We start from the raw sequence: 22,599 nt of genomic DNA, 5'->3' as shown, positions 1-22,599 counted from the left end.
TAAGGCACTAAACTGCTAATAATTTCATTAGGTTGTTTGAAGATTGTTCTTTTACATTAAATGACTTTTGTCTTCTATCCTTTTTGAGGACACAGGACACTGCACTTGAATTTGACCAAGCTTTTAAAAAAACAGATTTCACAGGTATATGAAATTGGCCAATTATAATTCCAGAGAGGCATTTGTTTTCAGAATTTCCTACAATAACAAGTCAGTGATATCCACTGATCATTACCAGATATTTCTCTGACCTCATTTGCATATTATGTGTTGCATATTTGCAACAGTGCACATGCACGGACCTACACAGTAACTCTCCAACATGCACCTATTTGTTTGACCTCAAAGTCACTATACCTGGAAAAACATTAATGCAGCTAGCATGCTAGCAATGCTAAAAGTTTAACAAACCACTTATTAAACCACTTAATGGAAAACCACGTATGCATTTCAAAGTGACAAGTAATGAGTTAAATGAAAATGACTGGCAGGGAATAACAGCTAAAAAACGTTAAAGTCATTACCAATACATTCTCATACTATTCTTAGTCTAGGGTACTTTGTCTTTGTAATCTTTTCTACTCCAGCAAAAGACTTTAAAATGCTTGGGGTAATAAACAATGTGTGTTCTTCCAGCTCACTTTGTAACCACAGCTATCAGTACAAAAGTAGATGTAATCCCTCTCCCTGCGCTCTGAACACATTTCTGTTGTGACATTTTATGAGAGTGAATGCCAAACATTAGATATTGCACAAAATAAATGATCCCTAAAATTCCTCTTCATAACAGTCTGACGGTGCTTTCTCCAAAAACGGTGATAAGAACATTCTTCAAATGCTCATTCCTAGCAAGACCTTTTCTCTGCAGAGAAACACAGACTGCCAGCTTCTGCAGGTTTTCTACCTCTGAATTCTGCTCATATTGTCCAGAGGCAGCCCAAGATTTGCCTTTGTTACTGGTCCGTCATTTCTACTGGCCAGGGCAGAGCTGATGCAACAGCTGCATTAAATCCACCTGGACTGGCATGCTGCTGCTTACCGAGCCTCAGTTAAACCACCGCTCTCATTATTAATGACTTCCTGGCTGGGGTGTTTGGGACTCTTCATGGTTCAAGCCAATCATCAGCCATCAAAGTGGGCCACTAGTGATACTACGACCGGTTGGTTGACGTCTGAAGAGGGGGCTTTGGTGACATCGTTGGTGGCTTCATAGGAGGGGCCCAGTTGGGGCATGGTGGCAGCCGGGTGACCCAGGGAGGCCACCATAACTAGGAGGTCGTTGGTGCGGCGGGGACCGGTGACTGCTGCACCTCTCATGGCCTTGGTGGGGACCTTGGAGGAGCTCTTTATGCTGGAGCCTCGTCGGGGAACCTCACATCGCAGCAGGGCTTGGAAACATCTGTAAAACTGGGGCAAGCATACAACACAAACACATGATCAAGTCATGTCTTGCCAAGGAGAGCATTCCTCTAAGATGTTCCTACATCAACCTACATCCATAACAGATATCACCTGATTTCCTTCCAGCTGCTGCTTCTACCGATGGGAAGTTAATTTGCCTCAGAATTTCCCCATCTTTCTCTCTCTCTAGTGAACCTTAAGGCAAATTACAAATTATTACTACTGATCAGACCCCCCCTTCTCTCTCCTTGCCCTCCTTTGTACCCACAGTGCTCCTTTGTCATTGGGGTTATTGTGTCGTCTTTTCATGTGGAACAAAACGCCAAGGGACTCAAATTATTTGCAAAGTTTCTCGAGGAAATTAAATACTCGACTAATTACAGTCTCAATCACGAGTGCGAACAATTGCTGCTTTTTCAATTGGATAAGTGATTTTGCTAATGTGTGCTTATAAAGAGTGGCAAGTTGAGGGTGAGAGAAAAAGAGACTGAGAATGGGAGACTGCCAATTTCACCCTGGTACTTTCTCTTGGGCACGCTAACCACCCAAGATTTTCATTATGTGCTGAACAATTTTCACTGTGCAATTTTATGTGTCAAAGGAGTCTTTTGTGAGGCGAGTTCCAAAGAGTTTGGAGAAAAAGCTGACACCGTAAGCTGGACAGTGTATACACAGTAGCTCAGTTGGTACAGTGTAAGCCCCATGTACAGAGGCTGCGTCCTCCCTGCAGCAGGCCCAGGGTCCGAGTCATACCTGTGGTCCTTTACTGAATGTCATCCCCCCTCTCTCTCATCCCATTTCCTTTCCTATCAAATAAACTTAAAATAATAATAATGGCAGAGACAACCAGCTCATTTTGTATGCTGCTATGTGCTTATTTTAAATGTAGACTAATATTTGAAATATTTCATTAAAGTTGTTAATGAATTTATATTAAAGGTCCAGTTTTTAAGAAAAGTTCCTTTTCCCAACTTTCAGAGCGTGTGTGCTCAGTCTACCTTGCAAAATACTTAAGCTTCCAGCAGTGGTGTGAGGTTTAAACCCATTGACCTGCCCTTTGGAGTCACTTCTCTCTTACCACCAACTCCTATTAGGACCTGTCACGTTCTTCTAAGTTGTGTACTTCAGCAATTTCTTCCTCTCCAGTGCGCTAGAAATGTGGTCAGCCACAGCCATCCCCTTGATGAAATGCTTTTTACATCGCGAGAGGCAAAGGCGATCAGCACTTTGACCCTCAATGTTCCAGTTGTTCTCAATGTCCTCCTCTAACAGTCATTCAGGTGCGCTGACCGGATTACTCGTAAGCTGCTGCCTACAGATACTGCCCTGGTACCTGCTCTGACTGCAGCCGTGCACCCAGTGGGCTGAGTGGTGAAACCCATTGTGCCTGTTAAAGAAGCCCAATATCCTTAAAAATGTAGGCAGAGCTGTACTGAATAGTTGGAGGCTTTAAAGCCGTTTCCCACAAGTGCAATACCAAAATGCATTGCGGCAGTACAGGAAATCCACATGCGATTTTTCCACATGACGACTATGCACGCTGGGTCTGGTGCGAATTATCTGCAGCAGCAGCTCAGCAACGCAGCCGCCACGCAGCACACAGGCATCCAGTGTGTCCAGCCTGTTAGTCTCCACCTTTAGTGGAGCAGTCTGGCAGCTATCTGACAGCACCATAAATGATGTAACTTAAAATCAATTTTGGCTCCAACACTATTATCGTAAATTACTTAAATTGTTACAAAATAAAAAGATCATATTATGTCTCTGCATTCGCTCGGTGCTTGGCACTCCATTTAATCCAATGAATGACTGTAATAAGATTGAGGATATTGTCGGAGGATTTATTTATCTTTTTTAGGGTGATGACAGACATTCGGAGCTTCATACGAAAGCATTGACGGAAGCTTTTGGACGATCCTGCATCTCACCATTCACAGCCATTGCCAACCTCCATTGCTGTAGTGTTTCTCTTTATTTAGTGAGCCAGACATTAATAGAGTGAAGATCATCTGGGTTGTGGGTGAGCTTGAAGCACATCTGACTTAGACTCTGCAGTAGACTGGAGTTTGATGTTTTTATCCTCCATGATCTTTATCTCTTCCTAACCGCGTGTTTAGTTGATTCACCTTATCTTTTTTTTTTTTTTTTTGCCATAGCCTAATTCTTACCTTGCCTTAAAGGTCCAGTTTCTGAGAAGTTGGTTTTTGAGTCTCATTCCCAACTCGCCAAATACTGACTCTTTGGGATTGTGGGTCGGGTCGGGCTACCCCTACCCCTAACCCCTGGACTTTTAACTATACCATACACTAGTTGCCATGTGCCCATATCGCAGAAAGCAAAAATAGTTTTCTTTGAACATAATTTGCCAAATTGTTCAGTATCAATGTTCTTGTCAGGTGAAAAGAATTGATAAGTTTCCACGTATGCACACGGCACGTTTGGAGGAACCTTTAACATGGATCCTCGTTCTTGCTGGCATATTAGTTACAGCCACGGCGTGTGACAAGTGGGCTTCATCTACTTAAATATCTGAAGCGCTTCATATGCTGAAGAGCAAGAATTAACTAGATTTCTTTTTAATCAAATATAAATATTATAGCACACAATCATACAGGCGTCAGGATGTAAACACAACCAGCATCAACACGCACCTCAAAAGCTCTCTCCAATAACCAGGTGTTACTTACTCTCGGCTTCAAAATTGAATTCAGCCAAAGCTAGATTGTCCCATCGTACCCTGATCCATTATTTGCTGGAGTATAGGAGTTGAGCCTCATATTTTTTTATGCCTAATAGGACAAGCTTCTCTGCACATCACAGCCAGAGAACAAGGCAGCCACATTCAACTAATGTACGAATATTAGCAAGCCGCCAGAGAAACCTTTGACATCTTCCTTTTACACATGACGATAAACAACCACAAAGGGAGGCTTTAGTTTGAAAATCTACTGTGGAAGACATGTCGATTATTTCAGGCATGACCACTGACACGACATGTTACCTTCAGACACATCGCCTCAAAAACATTGTTTCAGTGATTTCACATGAAATGTTACAGGGCTGCGCCTCCACTGTGTTCTAACCACCAGCAAGAATCAGAACACATCAAAATATTTTGTGGATAGAAAGGACAGGCCGTCTCCGAGGTACAGAGGAACGTATACATCATCTGTCAGCATATAATAAATAGTGAATGGACGCTTGGATACATTTTTCAATACAAGAAACAGATCTGAAAACCTCTGGATTGTGATTTCATGCAGATCTTCCTGTTTTTTTCCAACCTCTACACATAATAGAGCCCCTGTGCTGCCCAGCTCAAAGTCCGGGTATGTGCTGATGGACAGATAGGAAGATTCTGAATAATTGAGGACCCCAGCCTCAGGTTGAAGGCATAACAATGCATTCAGGGTATTTGGCTATACTTTAAATTCAAGGCATTTCCAGGCACATCCAAGACACATTCACAACACAGGGAGGCATTGGACGATAATTTAGACCATTTTCAAGTTTTTCTTTTCCAGCTCCAGTTAATTAGGACTCAGAAGATGCCCCTCTTAAGTAAACGTAGTATACTTAGTATACTTCAGCAGTTACATGTATACTTATAGTCTACTACATTTTCTCATGAGTGCAAAATATGATGAAACTCTTTCACAGCACCTGATAAGGGTAGAGATGCCACAAGCATCAAATACACACATTGAAAGCATTTAAAATCTGAAAAAATGTTTGTATTAGTGAGAGAGAGAAAAGGACAACAACATGAATAAAATACAATCATAAAAATAATTGGAAGTTTAACAGGAAGCAAACATTGTAACAACAAAGAGATGTGATGCTGATGTGGCCTTGTGCACCTTTATGCAACAGCTCCTACCAGCATCCTGTTGTCAAAGGAGAAGTCTGTTAGTATTCAATATTTTTTATCTTCGTCAAATCCCAAAACCAAAACCAACAGTGTATCAATAACAAGTATTCCTTGTGAAGCCAAAGCCTGATATATTTTATTTATCTGTGCCGTAGAGGTTCATTGTTGTCCAAAATCTATTAAAATATATATAAACGAGCCACACTGCTGCACTGGGTGAAACTACAGTACTACAGTACCCAGCTGTAGGGAAATTATTTAGCCTTTTTAACAAAATAAAAGTATAGATTATATGTCCGTCCGTCTGTGAACGCGATATCTCAAGAACGTCTTGAGGGAATTTCTTTAAATTTGGTACAAATGTTCACTTGGAGTCAAGGATGAACTGATTATATTTTGGTAGTCAAAGGTCAAAGGTCAAGGTCATTGTACCATCATGGCTCCCCATTCTCGTGAACACGATATCTCGGGAACACATTGAGGGAATTTCTTCAGATTTCTTCACCATGATTCAAGCATGAACTGATTAGAGTTTGGTGGCCTAAGGTCAGAGGTCAAGGTCACTTGGACCTCACAAAGACATTTTTGTCACTCATGAAGTCATATGATAATTAGAATAAACTTTGACACACAAATGACATATAGTATAAAATTATGAAGTTATGACATTTGATATCCAAAAGGTCAGAGGTTAAATGCACCTTGACATCATAATATTCTGCAAAAAATCTTCTGGCCATTACTCAGGACCACAGCTCGGAACAGCAACTTGACTGCTGCATGGAGGTATACGAGTGCGATGCGGTAATATAATTTTTTTTTAAAACACAAAAAATCTGGTTTAACATTCGATATAACATTTAAAAATCAATTTATTATTATTTAAGAACTTTGACCCTGTCTGGGGCAAAGCTTGATGTTATATAACACGCCCCCTTTCCTCACATATTCATTCTTTGCCAGCTAGCTAGCATAGCTAGGATGTTGAGCTAACTAGGTTGAAGTTTATGGTTTACATCAGAAGAGAAAAACATGGCACGAGCAGTGAGAAGAAGAGTTCTTCTTCAGAACAGTTATGTGTGTATGTGTCATTTGTGGGACGAATGTGGAGACGGTGGAGCGCCACAACATAGAGATCTTCAGTACATGCAAGATCTTCAGTGCTAGCTGCCCACCAAGTAGCTAATTAATGTTGCAAAAAGACTGAGAATTAAAGGTGACCTTAGGCCCAAAGTCCTAAGCAGCAAAAGAAGCTTAATTTAGACCTTAGTCTAACCTTTTTTTCGACAAAGAACAAGAAACCTTTTTTGTAAGGCGATGTACTGAAAGAAGTAATGACAGTGATCATAAACACCTTGTTTAAGGATGACATGAATTGGACCAAAGTCCTCTTCGCTCTCTCTGACAGTGCGACAGTCAGAAGAGTGTTGGGTAAGTCTGATAACTTCTCAGAACAGCTGGACTGACATCTGAGTATATACAGGTGGTTTAGCATCCTCTGCGACGAGCCAGTGGACCCCAGCAGTACGGCGTAGCTGGTGGTGCTTCTAAGAATGGCATTCCAAGATCTCTCCACGAAAGAGAGCTCCTGACACTCCTGCCCCTATTGAAAACCTCGGGAAAAGCTGGTGTCTGCAACAACAGATGATGTGATGACTGGCCGTCACACAGGCTTTGTCGCACAATGTCAAGGTGACCCAAACATCCGGTAATTTCCACTTTACCTCTGCAACATTCATCAGCAGGCGATAAGTGCAATGATGGGCATTCATCACTGACTCTGGTCATGATGATCATAAACAGCTGAATATGGTGACCTGGTACTACACACACAAAATCTATAGGCTTAGCAGGAGAAGGATATTGAAGCATTTAAAAAAAAAAATTGAGGGAAAATCAGAGAAATCAAACCATTTAAACTGTAAACTGCAAGCTAAATGTAAGACTGTCATTGACAAAAGCTAATATTAATCTTTTCTAGGTGCATTTACAGAGAAAGAAATTGCTGCACTCTCCCTCTGTGCAGTCAGTGCTGAATGACAACACTGCTGCATCTGGCGCCTTGAACGGCTGCAGAAAAGTACTCTCGACTCATAGATAGACGTGGGTAAGAGTTCCAAGACAGGTTCTTTGACTTTAATAAGCTGGAGCCATTTCTGTAGTTCATTTTAAATCCTTTCACTGCAAGTGGACATGACATGCATTGCTGAGCATCTGAGTGCAGCATTTAGCTTGGATGCTGGTGAGGTGGAGATGGAAATTCTCATGTTGCAAAGTGACATTCACCGCAAAGCCCACCAGGGCTCACCACACTTTTGTTGCCTTTGGAGCCACTAAAGAACAAAGGTGTACGCACAGCATCTATGACAGTTGCCTTTTTGGTTTAACCTATCTGTGTGAATCAGCCTTTTCTAAAAATGACCTTGTGAACAGTACGCAATGCTGAGCCTCTCCTTCAAAGACCTTTACAGACCAGTCAGGTGTTTTCCTTTGAAACATCAAAACACAAATTTACTAACTGGCTTCAAACTCTAAAGCAACATTTTGTAACTTTTTCACCTTAAAATAAAAGCTTCAAAATCATTTTTGATGACTTGTACAAAGATGTCACAAATGTGATGTATGACAGATCAGAGAAAGCATTAAACTTGCATATACATACAGGGGAATCATTAACATGGAAAGTTGTCTAATATACGTGGTCTGTTACATGCATTATATTAATTATTTAAAAGTAAACTGAGAAAATGTAGATAATTCCAAAGATTATATAAAGAAAAAAACCCTCCATACTAATTTCTACTTTTCCGGTAGCTCTCAGTCTCAATAAAGGTTTGTGACCCTTTCCATATACAACATGCCCTAATACCTAAAAAACTGAAAAGGTGAATTGCCAGTGACTCCCAGAACAACATTTACAACCCCAATCATCACAGTCTCCCTTAGCCAGACCTATCACTGAGTCAGTGCTGGAGAAAGGTCTGGCGGCACCAATTCTCATTCTGGGATGGGGAAAAAAATGCTCTGGCCTGTTTGCATGTCTTCAAACCAATCACAATCATCCTGGGCGGCGATGCCTCTGCAAAATAGTGTTGGGAGAAACTCGGTTTACACGTGGGGAGGCGAGCCCTGGCTTAAAAATGGCTAAATCGCCGTGAAAGAAAAGGCAACAGCTATTAGCTTGTTTATGCTGGTTCCATTAGCTATCCACTGCTGACCTTGTCCTCGATCGAACTTTTTTGCTCTTTATACTACTTCACCACACTTCCTCCCTTTGCTGCTCTAATAATGACACGCCCCACTTAAGGTTACCACTTAACAAGAAACCTCAGTATGGGTCGTAATAAACTGCTTTCACCGTCGACCTACAGTATAAGGTTTTCTGAAGAGGACAGGCTGGCAATATACGACCTGGTTTTAAAGATGTACATCTTCATGAATAAACTATGGGCTTGGGACTGAGAGACGTTGACAGGCTGGTGAAGTCATAGAGTACCGATAGATGGACGAGCATCTTGTTGGTTAGATTTGGTAAAAATAACAAAAATATAGAACATTGCTACTTACCACTTAACTTAAGTTCTTTTTGTTTCAAAAACCTGTCTCGAGCATGAATCTTTTACCACACCATGAACGCATCTCGTGAGAATTCTGTATTCATTTGACTCGACATTGAACTTCTCCTGCTTATCACTGTCAGTCAAATACTTGCTGGGTATGAAGAGAGAGTGGGAGAAAGAGAGAGAGAGAGAGCGAGAGAGAAATGCCTCAGGACATAAACAAAAATTCTCCTCACGGTGTATCTCTGTGCTTCACGTTCGTCCCCTTTGTCAGTCTGTTAATAACCTATAGGTCACCTAAGAGTGAAGGCTAGCAAGTAGCGGCAGAGAAACGAGACAATCAACACCTCTCTGCGCTCCTGATGCACGCTCCCTGCTCTCCTCAGCTGTCCAAACAACACGCTGAAGAGTGTTAGAAGGAAAAGGAAAGGGGGGGTGGAGTGGAGTGGATGCAACAGACAAATTGTAGAGGATGAAGTTAGTTAAGACACAGAGGCATCCAGGCTAAGGTCAAGAGAAAGGTGAAGGGAATGACAGATGAATAGATAAAGCATGACAGGGAGATGGGAGTGTTTTGGAGAGAGAGGGTGGGAGATGACTCAGGATGGGTCATTTCAGACTGCTCACATCAGGCTGGGGTGATGCTTTCTGTGATCTGGGCTGATGCTGCATGGGTAGAGGTTGACAACAAGAGGGTCAAATGTCAGGCATCATCTCAAACAATAAAGCCTTCATCTATATTTTAAAGCATGGGGTGTCTGCAGGGATCCAGGATTTTTCTGGTTCTACGTGACTGTACACAAGGAGACTCTCATTAGCAGTTCAAACACGTTGGCTTTGCAGTTTTGTTTGTTATATAAAACTCCAACATAGTCCAAAAATATGCACTGGCAGCCCCTTCTCACTCCCAAGTGTCAGATACAGCAGCCTGGTCAGTGACCCTGAGTGTCCAAGTTTGACACTGCATTGGTGTGTTTCCATTACACCTGCTGGTCTGGCTCTACTCGGTTTGACTCGGCACTTGGACTGAGACTTGCATCTCCATTATAGCAGGGCTACCTGCTGGAAGGTATGTCTTGATGTGCTTGGCTTGGTGTATTGGAGGAGCGGCTGTAAATACTCCTCCCCGCAGCACTATCGAGAAGAGCCGCCAACAAAGCTCCAGTAATTTGGTGGCAAACACGTTTAATTTCCTATAACTTCTTCACATTAAAACTCCTCCATTATTAGGTTATATATTAACTTCTATTATAAAGCAGTTAAATCAGGAAATGTTGGGTTTTCATCAGCAGTAACTTGAAACAGCTGAAAGCACAGGTGATGGTGAAATACAGCAGATATCTGAAAGTACACTGGAGAGAAATTAAACTAAAAACGTCTTTCTCTCAGGTTTCCTGCACTAAGATAGGTTTATTTTCACTACACAGACTTATTTGAGGGAGAGAAAGGGGTCGACATGAGCCACACCTCCAAGCCTGGGGTATGGCGGGCACACTTTGGACCTACTACAGAGAATGTCCATCCTGGGCTTGGCTTGGCTCAATTTAGTGCAGTAAAACAGGTAATGGTAATGCAAATTGGCACAGTTTGGTTTGATTCGCAGCAGCCACAGGTACCAGGGGAAAAGCCCCATTAGCCTCATTTCTTAAAGTGCCTCTCCAGTGCAGTAGTATAGAGAGCAAGAAAAGTCAAAGTCAGGGGTGTTCAAGGTGGTTGGATGGACTATACTCTGGACTTTTGCTATGTAGACTGGTTTAACGTCCCATTTGAGACCAAGAGTCAAGAGAAATTTGTTTTGAGTCTATGTCACGTTAGTAAGTTAACTTATGGAAATGTCTTAACTTACATTATGTGAGTGACGTAACTGAACGTAGTTATTTTAACCTTCAATTTTCACTTTAATTTTAAGTATCATCTTTTCCTAAACCTAACCAATTATTTTTGATACCCTAACCTAACCAAACCGCAACTGTTTGACAACATTAAAAAGAGTCCAAAAGTCATAATATGTCATAATATTTTAACTGTTTGTCAACCAGGTTTACGTGAAGTCAAATTAAACCGTACAATAGACAATATATTTAAAGTTTTACCTCATCAAATTCATTGATTGTTGAAAAATAAACATGTTTTAAACAAGTTGGACCTCAAAAGACGTTGAAACGAAGTTGTTGAATGCTCCAAAATGTCCACAGGTACAGAGGTTCATAGGTAACAGGTGACAGCATCATGATTGGGTGTGAAAGTGACATCCTCAAAAGGTCGTTCTCAAGCAAGGGTGGGGCGAGGTTCACCACTTTGTGAAACCGTGATGGTCTAAAGGATACTATTAGCTCGGGAACACTTTGTAACACCGTTGCCATGAGACACAGTTTGTTTGCGTTCTGTTTTTATTGACATTTTACACAGTGTACCACCTTCTTTGGAATCTGGGTCAAATGCAATCTGTGGTTATATATATCTGCACTGCAGAGCTGGGTACAAAAAAAAGGGAGTAGAGCCAACCATAATGTTAGTCTACAATAACCTCCGGGTCGAGTACGTAAGTGAATAAGTCTCATTCATCTAAAATGCATGTTTGATGTTTGTATATCTCATTAATAACAACACTTTCACTAACATTAAGTTGGAAACCTAATTTACGCGTTGGGCGACAGACTAAAGAAAATGACAGCTTGAGTTTACCTAAACCTAGTAGTTAGTCCAAAATGTCACTGTTGGGTAGATACCTAAGACACGAAGCGACACAGTTTGTAAAATAAGCACAGCAGAAAGGTCAGGTGTTTAACTATACACCTATAAACGTTACAGTCTCGGCTGAAAATGACAACGGAATAAACTTTTTTTTCTGATTTCACATATTTCCGCAATACGAATCAAGCGCCAGTTGTCTAAGTGACTCTTTTTGACCGTCACAATGATTCGGTCTAGAGATTATACACTTTTAATCGAATTCTTTATGACAGTAATATCTAAAACTTTGCATTGTTCTCACCACAGTAGAAGACAAGTTTAATCAAGGACAGTCAATCACTTCAATACATTATACATAATGCAGTTCAGGGGATCTAACTGAACGGAGTCAATGGCTGGAAGTATTAACTTTCTTTTATAGGAGTCAGCAGATAACCCATTACTTAATATGACAAGTGTGTGACTTAATTTGATACAGTGAACTCCCCAGTGTTGTGAAATCTCCAGCAGACCACTGGAGGTAATAAAAATATGAAAAGATCTGAGTGCTGTAGGCGGCAGAGACAATGAGTGCCACATGGGCATGTGAATGGAATGACAATCATCTGATACCCTCTTGGGATTTCCTGGCACATTCTCAACTCAGTGAAGGGCTGCAGTGTGTTTATATCGTGTATATCAATCATTTCTGCACACTGCAATCAGTGGCTGGAACTCTCAAGTCTCACAGTCAAGATTTGGTGCAACATCTTGTTTCCTGTGATGGTGAGAGCCATTGACAAAATACATGAGTACCTTGCCTCAAACATGGTTCTTCAGAAAACAAATATATCCAAGCTCCTGTTTCAAGTGGCCTGAGGAGTGAGAGGATACTGATACGGTTAAACAAGCAGGAGCCAAACAGACATCCAAACCTTGGTTCTTGACAATGCAGTAATGCCTCACTGATGCTGATGGTTTCTGTTTCCCATTACAACTTTTTCAAGGAAAACCATGATTAAATGCAGCTATATTAGTTAGCAACATAAAAGCCTTGGTCGCCAACTAAATAAGCTTTCATTGCTCAGGGGAGAGGAAAGAAAAACCTTGTTATTTCTGCTTGCCAAGACACTCCCTTTGAAATACTATTTAATTTCATCAGAAAAAGTACAAAGTTTTGAGTCAGTATCGGCTCCTCATCTTGGTCTTTGTTTTAATACCTCTGTACCTGATGAAGAGCCAATCTGGGCTTGAAACATTGTTTTATTTCTCACTTATTATTAAAACAGGAATCTTAGAGGGAGCTTCAAACGGTGCTATGAGAACTGAGGGGGCAGAAAAAAAGCAATAAGTCCATAACCTTTTTCACAATATTATTGCTATACTTCATCAACACAGTGATCCCTACAGTCTCCATCTGCAATGATAGGTCAGATTTTTATAAGTTATCTTTTGTTTGAACAAAAAAATGTTCCCCACAAAATTATAGTGTCAGATAATGGATTAAACTTTGCTACCTCCGCCAAGGAGGTTATGTTTCCCCAGATTCATCAGCAGGATTACACAAAAACCACTACAGATTTAACACTGCAAGATAAGGTGTTTTTTTTCTCAGGGAATAATGCATGGATCTTGATGGAAAAATCAGGCTCGTATACAAGATACATAACAAAAATGTTATGTATTTTGTCTGAGAGTCACTTCAAGTAGGACATGAAAGTAGTGCAACAACACAGACAACTGTGCATACACATTGTTATGTGTGATGCCAAAGGGTTACAATTAGAGTATAGCTCTACTTAAATGTTCCAATTAAAAGGATGATCATATAAAGATAATATAAGGCATTACAGATTTGAGGTAAATCAGCCTAAAGGGTACTAAAATCATGTCACAAAAGCAGTTCCCATTTAGGTCAAATGATGATTGGAGTTCTGACAAGTAGCTGCAGTCAACTATGCCCCAATTGCAGTCGGTTCAGCATGAAAACACACTTAATTATTGTTACCACGAAGTAAAAAATGTAGAAGAAGAGGAAATTATTGGCTAGTTAAGAATTTAGACGACCTGACTCACCCAGGTCCCAAGATGGCAATCATTGAAGAGTGTTTTAGATGTATTCCTATCTTGGCAGACAAAGACACCAATAGTTATGTTGTCGTGGGTAGAAGAAAAACATATGACAATCTGGGTTCAAACATCTGTCATAACCTCAAACTAAATGAGCACAAGATGAGCTTAAGACCTGACGGTACATAGACTCTGTGCCACCACTCCTCTCCCAGAGTTGGACTGATGGCAAGCATCCAGAATGTGGTTATCCAGGTCTGAAACAACATTTCTTGAAAGATAACCATCTGATGATTCCTGAAGACTGAAAAAAACATTCCAAAACATTTGGAAACAAGTATCCAACTTGAAAGTACCTAAAAAATAGTTTTCATGCAATCCATACAGCGATGACAAATGAAAACATGTCATAACTTTGCCATGCAAAACTGAAAAAGTGGAATCAAAATATGAGGGAGGAACCAGGTCTCTTACTAGTACTTGACCTAATTTAAGCCAATAGTTCAACATTTTTGGAGTTACAGGCTTGAAACCCTCCCCTCCAGTTAGTTAAAACTGAAGAAGCCTCTTGGATGAGAGGTGAAACATCCACAAGTCCAGTTGCCTACGATACAGCACTTAGAATCACTTTTGCAACAGTTTCCCAGCAAGTCTCTCGTCTGCTCTCAGCAGACATTCAGTACAAACCACCATGTATTCACTAGAGACAGACAGGTGATTCAGAGTAAACTTACCCATAATTCCTGGGTGTGTCCGTGCAGGTTCCTTAGATCCACCTCAGACCTCTTGGCCGTGGGCTCCGCCGATTGTTGATGGGACAAACACACACCAGCTGCTACTTGTATCTGTACAGCATTTTTAGTCTTCAACTCGCCTCAACTCACAGTTTCCATAGTAACGGGCTGGGAGGAATTGAAGACTGAAAAAGACATACAGGACATTCGGTGTCCCTCTCTCCCGCTGTGGCTCATGAAGTAGATGATGTGTGGGCTAAAATATCCCTGTAACATGAGTTTGCCGCTGCTGTGGTGGGAGCTGGAGAAAGAAGGGAGTGTAAAAGGGAACGCACTGCATGCATGTACCTCCAGATGACAGGAGAACATCTGGAACAGGGTGTAATTTTGAGTTTATTTCCAGCTTCACAATAAAATAGCTCTCGATGGTAACTCTGTGAGGAAAGTTTAAACTCCAGAGCAAATATTACACTTGGATGGCTTTGGAAACTGTGATAAGATTTGCTTTCCAATATACAGTACAGTATATAATTCTCCAGAGTCCAAAGGGAATATTTTTTTAAAACCTTAGACAGCATTTTGTGCTTCACTTAATACAACCGAATGAGATGATAAAGATTACATTGGGGAGAAAAGTTTTATCATCCGGCCCCAGAGGGATTATCTTATCTTCTGTTATTTTTTCCTCACCATGATGAACTGCACTTCACAAAGGAACAAAACATCTTAAATCTTGTGTGCAATTGTTTTGTTCCGTACAAACAGTTTTACTTGAGAGAAGAACTTGATAAGCACAAAGTCAAATTTGAGTTAAGTTCCAGACCATCTTACATCCTAACTATGAATCCTAAATCATGGTCATACGCATTGAATAACTTGAAACTGGCGATAGACAACTTTTTTTGCGATAACGTATCATTCTAAAATAAATACTGATTGCACAGTTTAATGGCTGAGAAAAAAATGGAACCACCCATGTATAGATTTGTTCCCTATAAGCCTGGTTTTCACTTTGCTATACGGATTTGCAGAAAAACTGGAACCAAAACAGGAAGTGTCATTGATTTCCATGGTCACCATCCCCAGGTAAGGGTGGAACAACTGGATTAACTTTGGAAACTCACTGCAAAATAGAGGCTGCAAAAAAGACTGCGAGGAAAAGTTATAGAAACCGAGGTAAAACAAGATTGGACGGAGAGTCATCCATTCGATGGAGAGCACCGGTGTTGGAATTCTTGCAGTTGCTTTTTGCTTTCGACAGTAGCCAGGCTGCTAGCGGTAGCCATGTTGCTAATGCTGTCTTGGGAACAACAGTAATACCACAGGGACATGCTAAAGCGGGGGCGGGGAGTTGAAAAGTTGTCTAGTTCTGCTTGGTATTCAGTCTGTGTAAGTATTGTTATCTTCTCTCAACCAAGGACAAAAGTTATCCTTGGATTTGTGCTATAAGTCATTTTATAAATTGTCTGAAGCTCTTCAAATCTGCTTTAGGAAGCTCATGTTTTTCATCTAACAACTTTGGTCTCCTTTACTGAGGTGTTACACTTTGAAGCTGTGTGTGAGCTGAAATAACAAACCAGGTGAAAACACAGCAAATAGTTACTGTCTGACTGAACACAGAGATAAGCTTTTGTGCTCTTATATAAGTTGGATGTTAAAAATCCGAAAACAAATGCAGTGAGACACAAACACTCAGAGGGAAGCAAAGGAAAGTTTTGCTGACTTTATTTAACCAGGCACTTATTTCCATACTTTGTCCAAGATGTGGATGCACCCAAACTTCAGTCTCTTCTCTCACTGTAGAGCTCAGTGCACACCCAGAGTGCCGGGACAATCTCAAACCCAGAATCCCATTTATGATTACCCATTGCCTGCATGTTTGAGCATAAGGTATCTGACATATACCGGTCGGCTGCTTAAGAATGCTGATGCTGATGTCACGCAGGAAGCTGTTCTGTAAACACAATCTGTCGACGAGGAAACGTGTTTGTGTCGACATCCTGGATGAGGATCTGAGGACAGTTTTGCAGCTGCTGTTATCACACACCTGGGGAAGTGGCTGTGCACACAAGTAGCCTGCCTGCTAAGTTAATTTGTCTTTGGTTTGATACTCATAAGTGATTTAGGAAATTGGTTTCCCATTGATTAATGTATTCTTTCAAAGCTGAATACAACACAATGGCAGCAAGAAAAGTAAATACAGGAGTGTGAACGTGAGGGCAGGATTGACCCACAAGGGAGCGCCAGGTCAATACATTTGCTGTTGGCCTTTATTGACCCCTCCATTTCTCCCACCTTCTGTGCAAAAGTAGTTCCACAGAGCCCTTTAAAGGCCTCATGTGGTACCTGTGTGATGCATTCAATGTTACAAAACAAATTTAGAGTTCATCAGAGTATCACAAACAATTTGCTTCACAGTTTCTGACATATTTAATTAGGCCCGTGTACTTGTGACACATTTTCCTCTGAATGGACAGTTCTATTTGAATCATTTTAATGAGCCTAAATTTGTAAACGCATCCACAATTTAACAAACAAACGAGAACAAAAGTAACAGGTGCACCCTCACATTTATCGACCCACATGTCGAGAACCACAAGTAAGGGTTCAGAGCCCCGAGGCAGTTTCCCTCTCTGCCCAGTTGGTAGTCCAGCCTTGGTCAACAATGTTTTACAAAGGTATTAAATACATGATTAAAGCTTGAATTTGTTAGATAATTTATCAAACAAAGCAATCAACAAAAATCTTTTGAAATAATATGTTTGAATCACTGTTAGGACGCAACAGTTGTAGCTGCACAGCAGTGAACTGATTCTAGGTTTAAAATTCTACAATGAAGCAAGTGATTAAAATACAATCAGCTGTTTGATAGAAAACACCAGGAAATAAGAGCCAAGTTAAAACCTGCTGGAATCATCCATTACACAGTACCTGTCCTCTGAGCCTATCCTTTTGAGCCAAAAATGCATCAGCACTCCTCCTGGTTAGGCAATGTGTCTCATTAAATCTGATTTACATTCACCAAAGACCTTTGCTGAAAATAGTCAAATCTAATTTTCGGGAGAGAAAATCTCAGCTCCATTTCAAGCATCGCTCTGGACTCTAATCTCCATCTTGGCTGAACCTGCGGAATGAGTCAACAACCAACCATCAGTGTGTGGATTTAATTAAATAACACAAACAGGCGAGAGTTGCATGATAAATGCGACACCACTTTTAAGGTCTGCTGCATGGGCGTAGGTTTCTATATAGATGGTCGTGACATGTCACAACCAATGTTCGAGGATTGCAAAATAGTCACTACCAATATTTGTCATTTTAATTTTATATAGGAAAAATCTACATTCATTGACAATGTTGAAATACTATTTCAAATTTTCAATATAGTACACATATGGTAGCATTAATAAAAACTATTTTACATTTGTTCACGTTTTGTTTTTTTGCCACGTTCCGACATTGATTCCGTGCTATGACGACCCATATCCGCTGTTTTTATTGGCTGCGACAGAGTGATGGTTAGTGGGCCACTGCTGATCTGGTGTCAGTCAGGTAACCCCGCGGCCCCACATGCGACTCAGAAGAACAACAAACGTCCATGTGCTGAAATTAAAACGCCCCGCATCTGTCAATCGGGACTGGGGACTCCTACTTCAATGCAGTAGGCTAAGCTCCGGAGACAATGCCACCTCCAAAAAAGAAAAGGGACATTCGAACGTATTTCACTACCGCGGCTGTAAGTATAGTGTGCACAGAATCACGTAAAAAAACGAATAGCATTCAGAGTGCGATGTTTAGCTAAGTGTGTCTTCCCCGTTTCCCACCCTCGTGTAAAGGCTCTTTTATACCCTCCGTTAAATAATCCGTTAATAACGGAAACGGACACCTAATGAAAGCTCTGTGCGTGAGCTTTAGATAACAGAGAAGACAGATGCAAGCCATGTGCAGGTTAAGAATATGTTTTTTGTCTAGAAGAATTCTTCTTGCCCGGTTTGGCCTTATAGCAGGTTTCGTTTTCGTTTCATCAGCCCTAAATACACCATGGCAACATGTAAGCTCGGCTATATCCTAGTCCTCTTGTTTATTAAAAAATGGGTTCATGAATGTTTTTCATGAACATATTGTTTGACTACATAGGACACAAACAAGTGTACTGCCAACCAGGAGGAGGCTCTGGCAGTGGCAGATGAAGCAGGACACACAGGTGGACAGGTGAGGTGTTAAAAGTCACTACCAAAGCTGAGACCAAACCTACGCCCTTGGTCTGCTGTGATTAATAATTTGAATACAAAGGTTTAGAGTTCCCTAGTCCTTAATCAATAATTCAGTATGTATGTACAGCGAGTTCATAATCAGATGTGGTTCTCCACATGTTCGCCTCTAGAGGCATAACACGAGGAATGACTGATGAAACGTCTGATGTTGGAGTTCACTTCCCAACCCTGATTGCCTGACTCCCTGCCTTTCATCCTGTCTCCTGTCTCTCTGGCCCTCCAGCCAAAAATGCACGAGTGGGGCCCGCACTGTCCAGGCCCAGAAAGTTTTTGTCTGTCTTTCCTTTCAACTTGTGACAGATGCACAGTCATGTGTCTGCAGCTTTTCCTCCACTGCTGTGTCGAACTTTCAGGAGCCAGATGCGTAAGACTCATAGATCTCGTAGTGTAGATTCACTGCCAGAAGTGTGTGTATGAAAGAGAAATATGCGTACACGTTCTTTTCAACAAACTTCTAAAGCGTTGCAAACTCGAGTTTCTGTCCGAACCCAAAAGAGAGTTGTATCCTGAACCTGTTCTGTTTTTTACTTGACTCGAGCCTGACGCAATGGATGTAAGCTGAGTGAATGTTGCCGCCTGGAAAGGAACAGCCTCTGTGTTGCATTCAAAGCGTTAAGAAACAAATAAAACCGAATCCCTGCCCAACAGGACATAAAGCCCACATACAGTAGGTCCATCACATAATATTATGTATCACTTATTTTTACTTATATCCACACCATATTTTCAGAAAAAAAACTTGAAAGCACCATCAATTGACGTTATCGAACGTTATCAAAGCCTCTGACAACTTTTCATTATGAGCATCTTATGCTTATCTTATGATTCATACTTACTAAAAGTTTTATAATGGGTCCACTAGATCCCCTCAGCCAGCAGCTGCACTTAACTGCAGTGGCTGCAGTGTGATCCTTTGGGGCAACTACGACCTTCAAAGTCACGTCCACAGAAAGTGCTTGTTTTTTGCCACTGACAGGCTGAAGTTGATATAAGTGTCTGACAACATCACAGAAACCACTCCTTCAGAGACGGACCTTTTTTTAAAATAGTGCGATCGTTTTTTTTGCCAAAAACACAAGTCTCGTCAAGTCTCACTCTGGACTCTTGTGAGAGTTGAGCTGTTGCAGAGAGACTACGGTTGAAACGTGAGTCATAGTATAGTCATAGCAACTACTGTAACAACTCACCTCGTGAGATTTCATAGCGAGACTTCACCTTGAATGAGACTTATTATTAGATGTTATTATTTAATAAGACGCTCTTATCTCCATAGGAATAATTTCTGTAATGTTAGTGTACAAATAACGCAAGAACAATTTCAGCCTGTCAGTGACAAAAACAAGCACGTTTAGTGGCCATAAGTTTGACAGTCGCAGTTGACCTAAAGGATTACACTGTAGCTATTACAGCCATGTTGCGACTGCCGGCTGAGGCGGTCTACTGGAGCGATTTCATTCAAATAAATTTAGGGCCTGGGTCTGAGAATACCAAAATTCCCCTTAAAGGATATTTAACAGGTTTTTGTTTTGTCTTTTTGTGCTCCAATTGGTTTGAAGTCGGTGGGAACAAGCCAATGTCAGGTATTTCCATGCACCAATCAGGATTTAGTACCAGCTGGATCAAGATCTGATGACAGTTCGGGGGTTTCTTCACTGTCAGCCAAATCTGATTAAACTACACCCGCTGAGTTTTTAGACAGAACAGACCAGGGAATTTTGGGAAGTACGTTTACTTGCTTTCTTGTGGATAATTTGATTAGATGAGTTATAGATGTCTGGTAAATCTAAGGCTTATCTACAGCTTAGCTTAGCATAAAAGGGAACACCACTCGGCCTGGCTGTGTTCAAAATCCACCTACCAGATTCTTTAAATCTCATTATATAACATGTAATATCTTATTTGTTTAATCAATACAAAGGCGAAATCCAACCTCTATGGGTTGGATGGGAGAGGATTTTCTGCATGTTACTCAGCTAAGCCAAATGTAAAACTACTCCTTCAAATTTTTGTGACTAAATAAGCAACAATCAAGTGAGTAGGTACCAGGAATTGGTTGGGGTCATGTGAAATGCTTGGGTTAGGCGACTTAAGAATAGATTAGATTTGTTAAACATGGCATGAGAAACAAATGCAAACTTGGATCAAGGTGGACCCAGGGAGTGACTCCTGTCTCTTCTCATTGAGTAGTTGATGTCATTTGATAGATTATTATCTTATTGGATCCTGTGATACGTTTAGTACATTTACAAAGGTAGATATCCGTCAGATGCATGTCAAAAAGTAACTGATTATCTTTTTGGTGTGGATGTGCGTTATGCAGCTTGAGCGTCTCTCCTCAAATCTGTAACAAATAGCTCAAGTCAAACGTGAAAAAAACACCTTCTTATTCATTATTCGCAAGTAAATCATTTAGATTATTCAGTGTCAAGAAGACACTGAGTAACATCTGATAGGAATATAAAACAATGGCTCATTTCTATTATATCAAACCACTGTGAAAACAACAGAGATGACTGGCCTCAGTGGGCAGGACGACCTCCACCTGCTGCTACGTGACAGCGAATGATGAAAGGCACTGACCTCAGCCACAGCCCTCCCTCCCTCCCTCCTGCTTATTCTCACCTGTTTATTCATGAAGACATAGATGATCGGGTTGATGACCGTACTCGTTTTGGCCAAGACTGAGGGGATGATGCTTGCCTCGGGCGTGACCATGCCCGGTGGGCCAAAGGTTGCCAGCAGGGCCATGATGCCGTACGGCAGCCAGCACAACAGGTAGCAGATCACCATCACCACCACCATGAACAGCACCCGCTGCTCACGTTTCCTGCTCATCGATGAGTTGATCCCGCTGACCTGGAGACAGCGAGGGGAAGAGGGAGTAGAGGACGATGAGACATAAGACTTCATTGAGCAACACGATGTGTTCAGACTAGGGCTGTCAAGCGATTAAAAAAAATAAATCTAATTAACAAGCTTTCTGATTAATTAATCGAAATTAACTGCACATAGCAATATTTACGATAAGCACTTAAAAAAATTTCAATGCAAATGTGTTTGGTAGATGAGTGAGTGAATAAATAAATAAATGGATATTCCAAACTTTAAGAGGAGGAGGTGATATCTCAGACTTGGAGTACTATGATGGCATTAAAATTTTCTCTGGGCTAGAGAGAGCAGGACCGTGGCCGTGGCTACATACAAACCCAGCTTGAACAACTTGGTTCCGGCAAGTTGTTCAGACATTCAGCCTGTCTGCTCTTTCAAGCCCAGAGACTCTCCATCGGCATGTGAAGAGGAGTGTAATCCGGTCTGGACGGACTGCAACAGCCGATGAGTGCAGTGTCTTTACTGGGGAAACTACAGGTCACAACCTCTGTTATTAGCACCGCTGCTAAGCATCAGGAGGAGAAGCTGGAAAAAGCGATCCTTCTGAGTGAACCAGTCACATTCCTTGCGTTACATTTCTGGAGAGGTGCATGTTAGGCAGAGGTGACGCTGTAGTAACATTTTCAATGCAATAATTAACACATGCCATTCTTGGTTTGAGAAAGAATGCTGGCATCAAAGGGATTTTTACATTCAGTAGGCCTCTGCTCAGCAACATTTAGTCATCTGCCACCATCATGTTGGTCATGGGGCATCAAAGAGTTTAAGGCTTTACTTTTTCTGTAATGAGTTAATCAAAACGTAATGCGTTGTACTGACAGCCTTAGTTCAGACTTATAAGTTTTTGACTTTTGCTGTCATGAGACATCTTAATGTTCCCCTATGGGAGAGAGCTGCTAGGAGAGGAGTCTAGGAAGTAAAATGCAGGCGCAACATAAAATAAATAAGGTCAGACAGGGGGGAGGGAGCGATTGAAAGGCATACAACGAGGCAGAGAGAGCAGGAAATGGACTGAAGATGGGGGCAGAGGAACTCATCTGAACTTCTGCAGAAGGTCTCTAATCAGAGAGGAGACAGAGGCAGTGGAGGAAGAAAATGACTGAGAGTGCTTCGTTGTTGATCATTGG

The 22,599-nt window shown here is 41.2% G+C and overlaps 1 protein-coding gene across 1 annotated transcript in view; it reads right to left on the bottom strand.

Moving 5' to 3' along the window:
• Positions 1 to 1,122: 1,122 nt before the first annotated feature.
• LOC141017139 (vertebrate ancient opsin-like) overlaps positions 1,123 to 22,599 on the bottom strand; it is a 69,972-nt gene continuing 48,495 nt past the window's right edge. The window contains exons 3-4 of the mRNA XM_073491758.1: positions 21,206 to 21,439; positions 1,123 to 1,407 (exon numbers count right to left, since the gene is read on the bottom strand). Of these exons, the coding sequence (XP_073347859.1) occupies positions 1,123 to 1,407; positions 21,206 to 21,439 (519 nt within the window). The remainder of the gene's footprint in view (positions 1,408 to 21,205; positions 21,440 to 22,599) is intronic.

This window comes from Pagrus major, chromosome 21 (genome assembly GCF_040436345.1).
Source record: "Pagrus major chromosome 21, Pma_NU_1.0".
Classification (NCBI taxonomy): Eukaryota; Metazoa; Chordata; class Actinopteri; order Spariformes; family Sparidae; genus Pagrus; species Pagrus major.
This window is presented reverse-complemented; position numbering and strand designations above follow the sequence as displayed.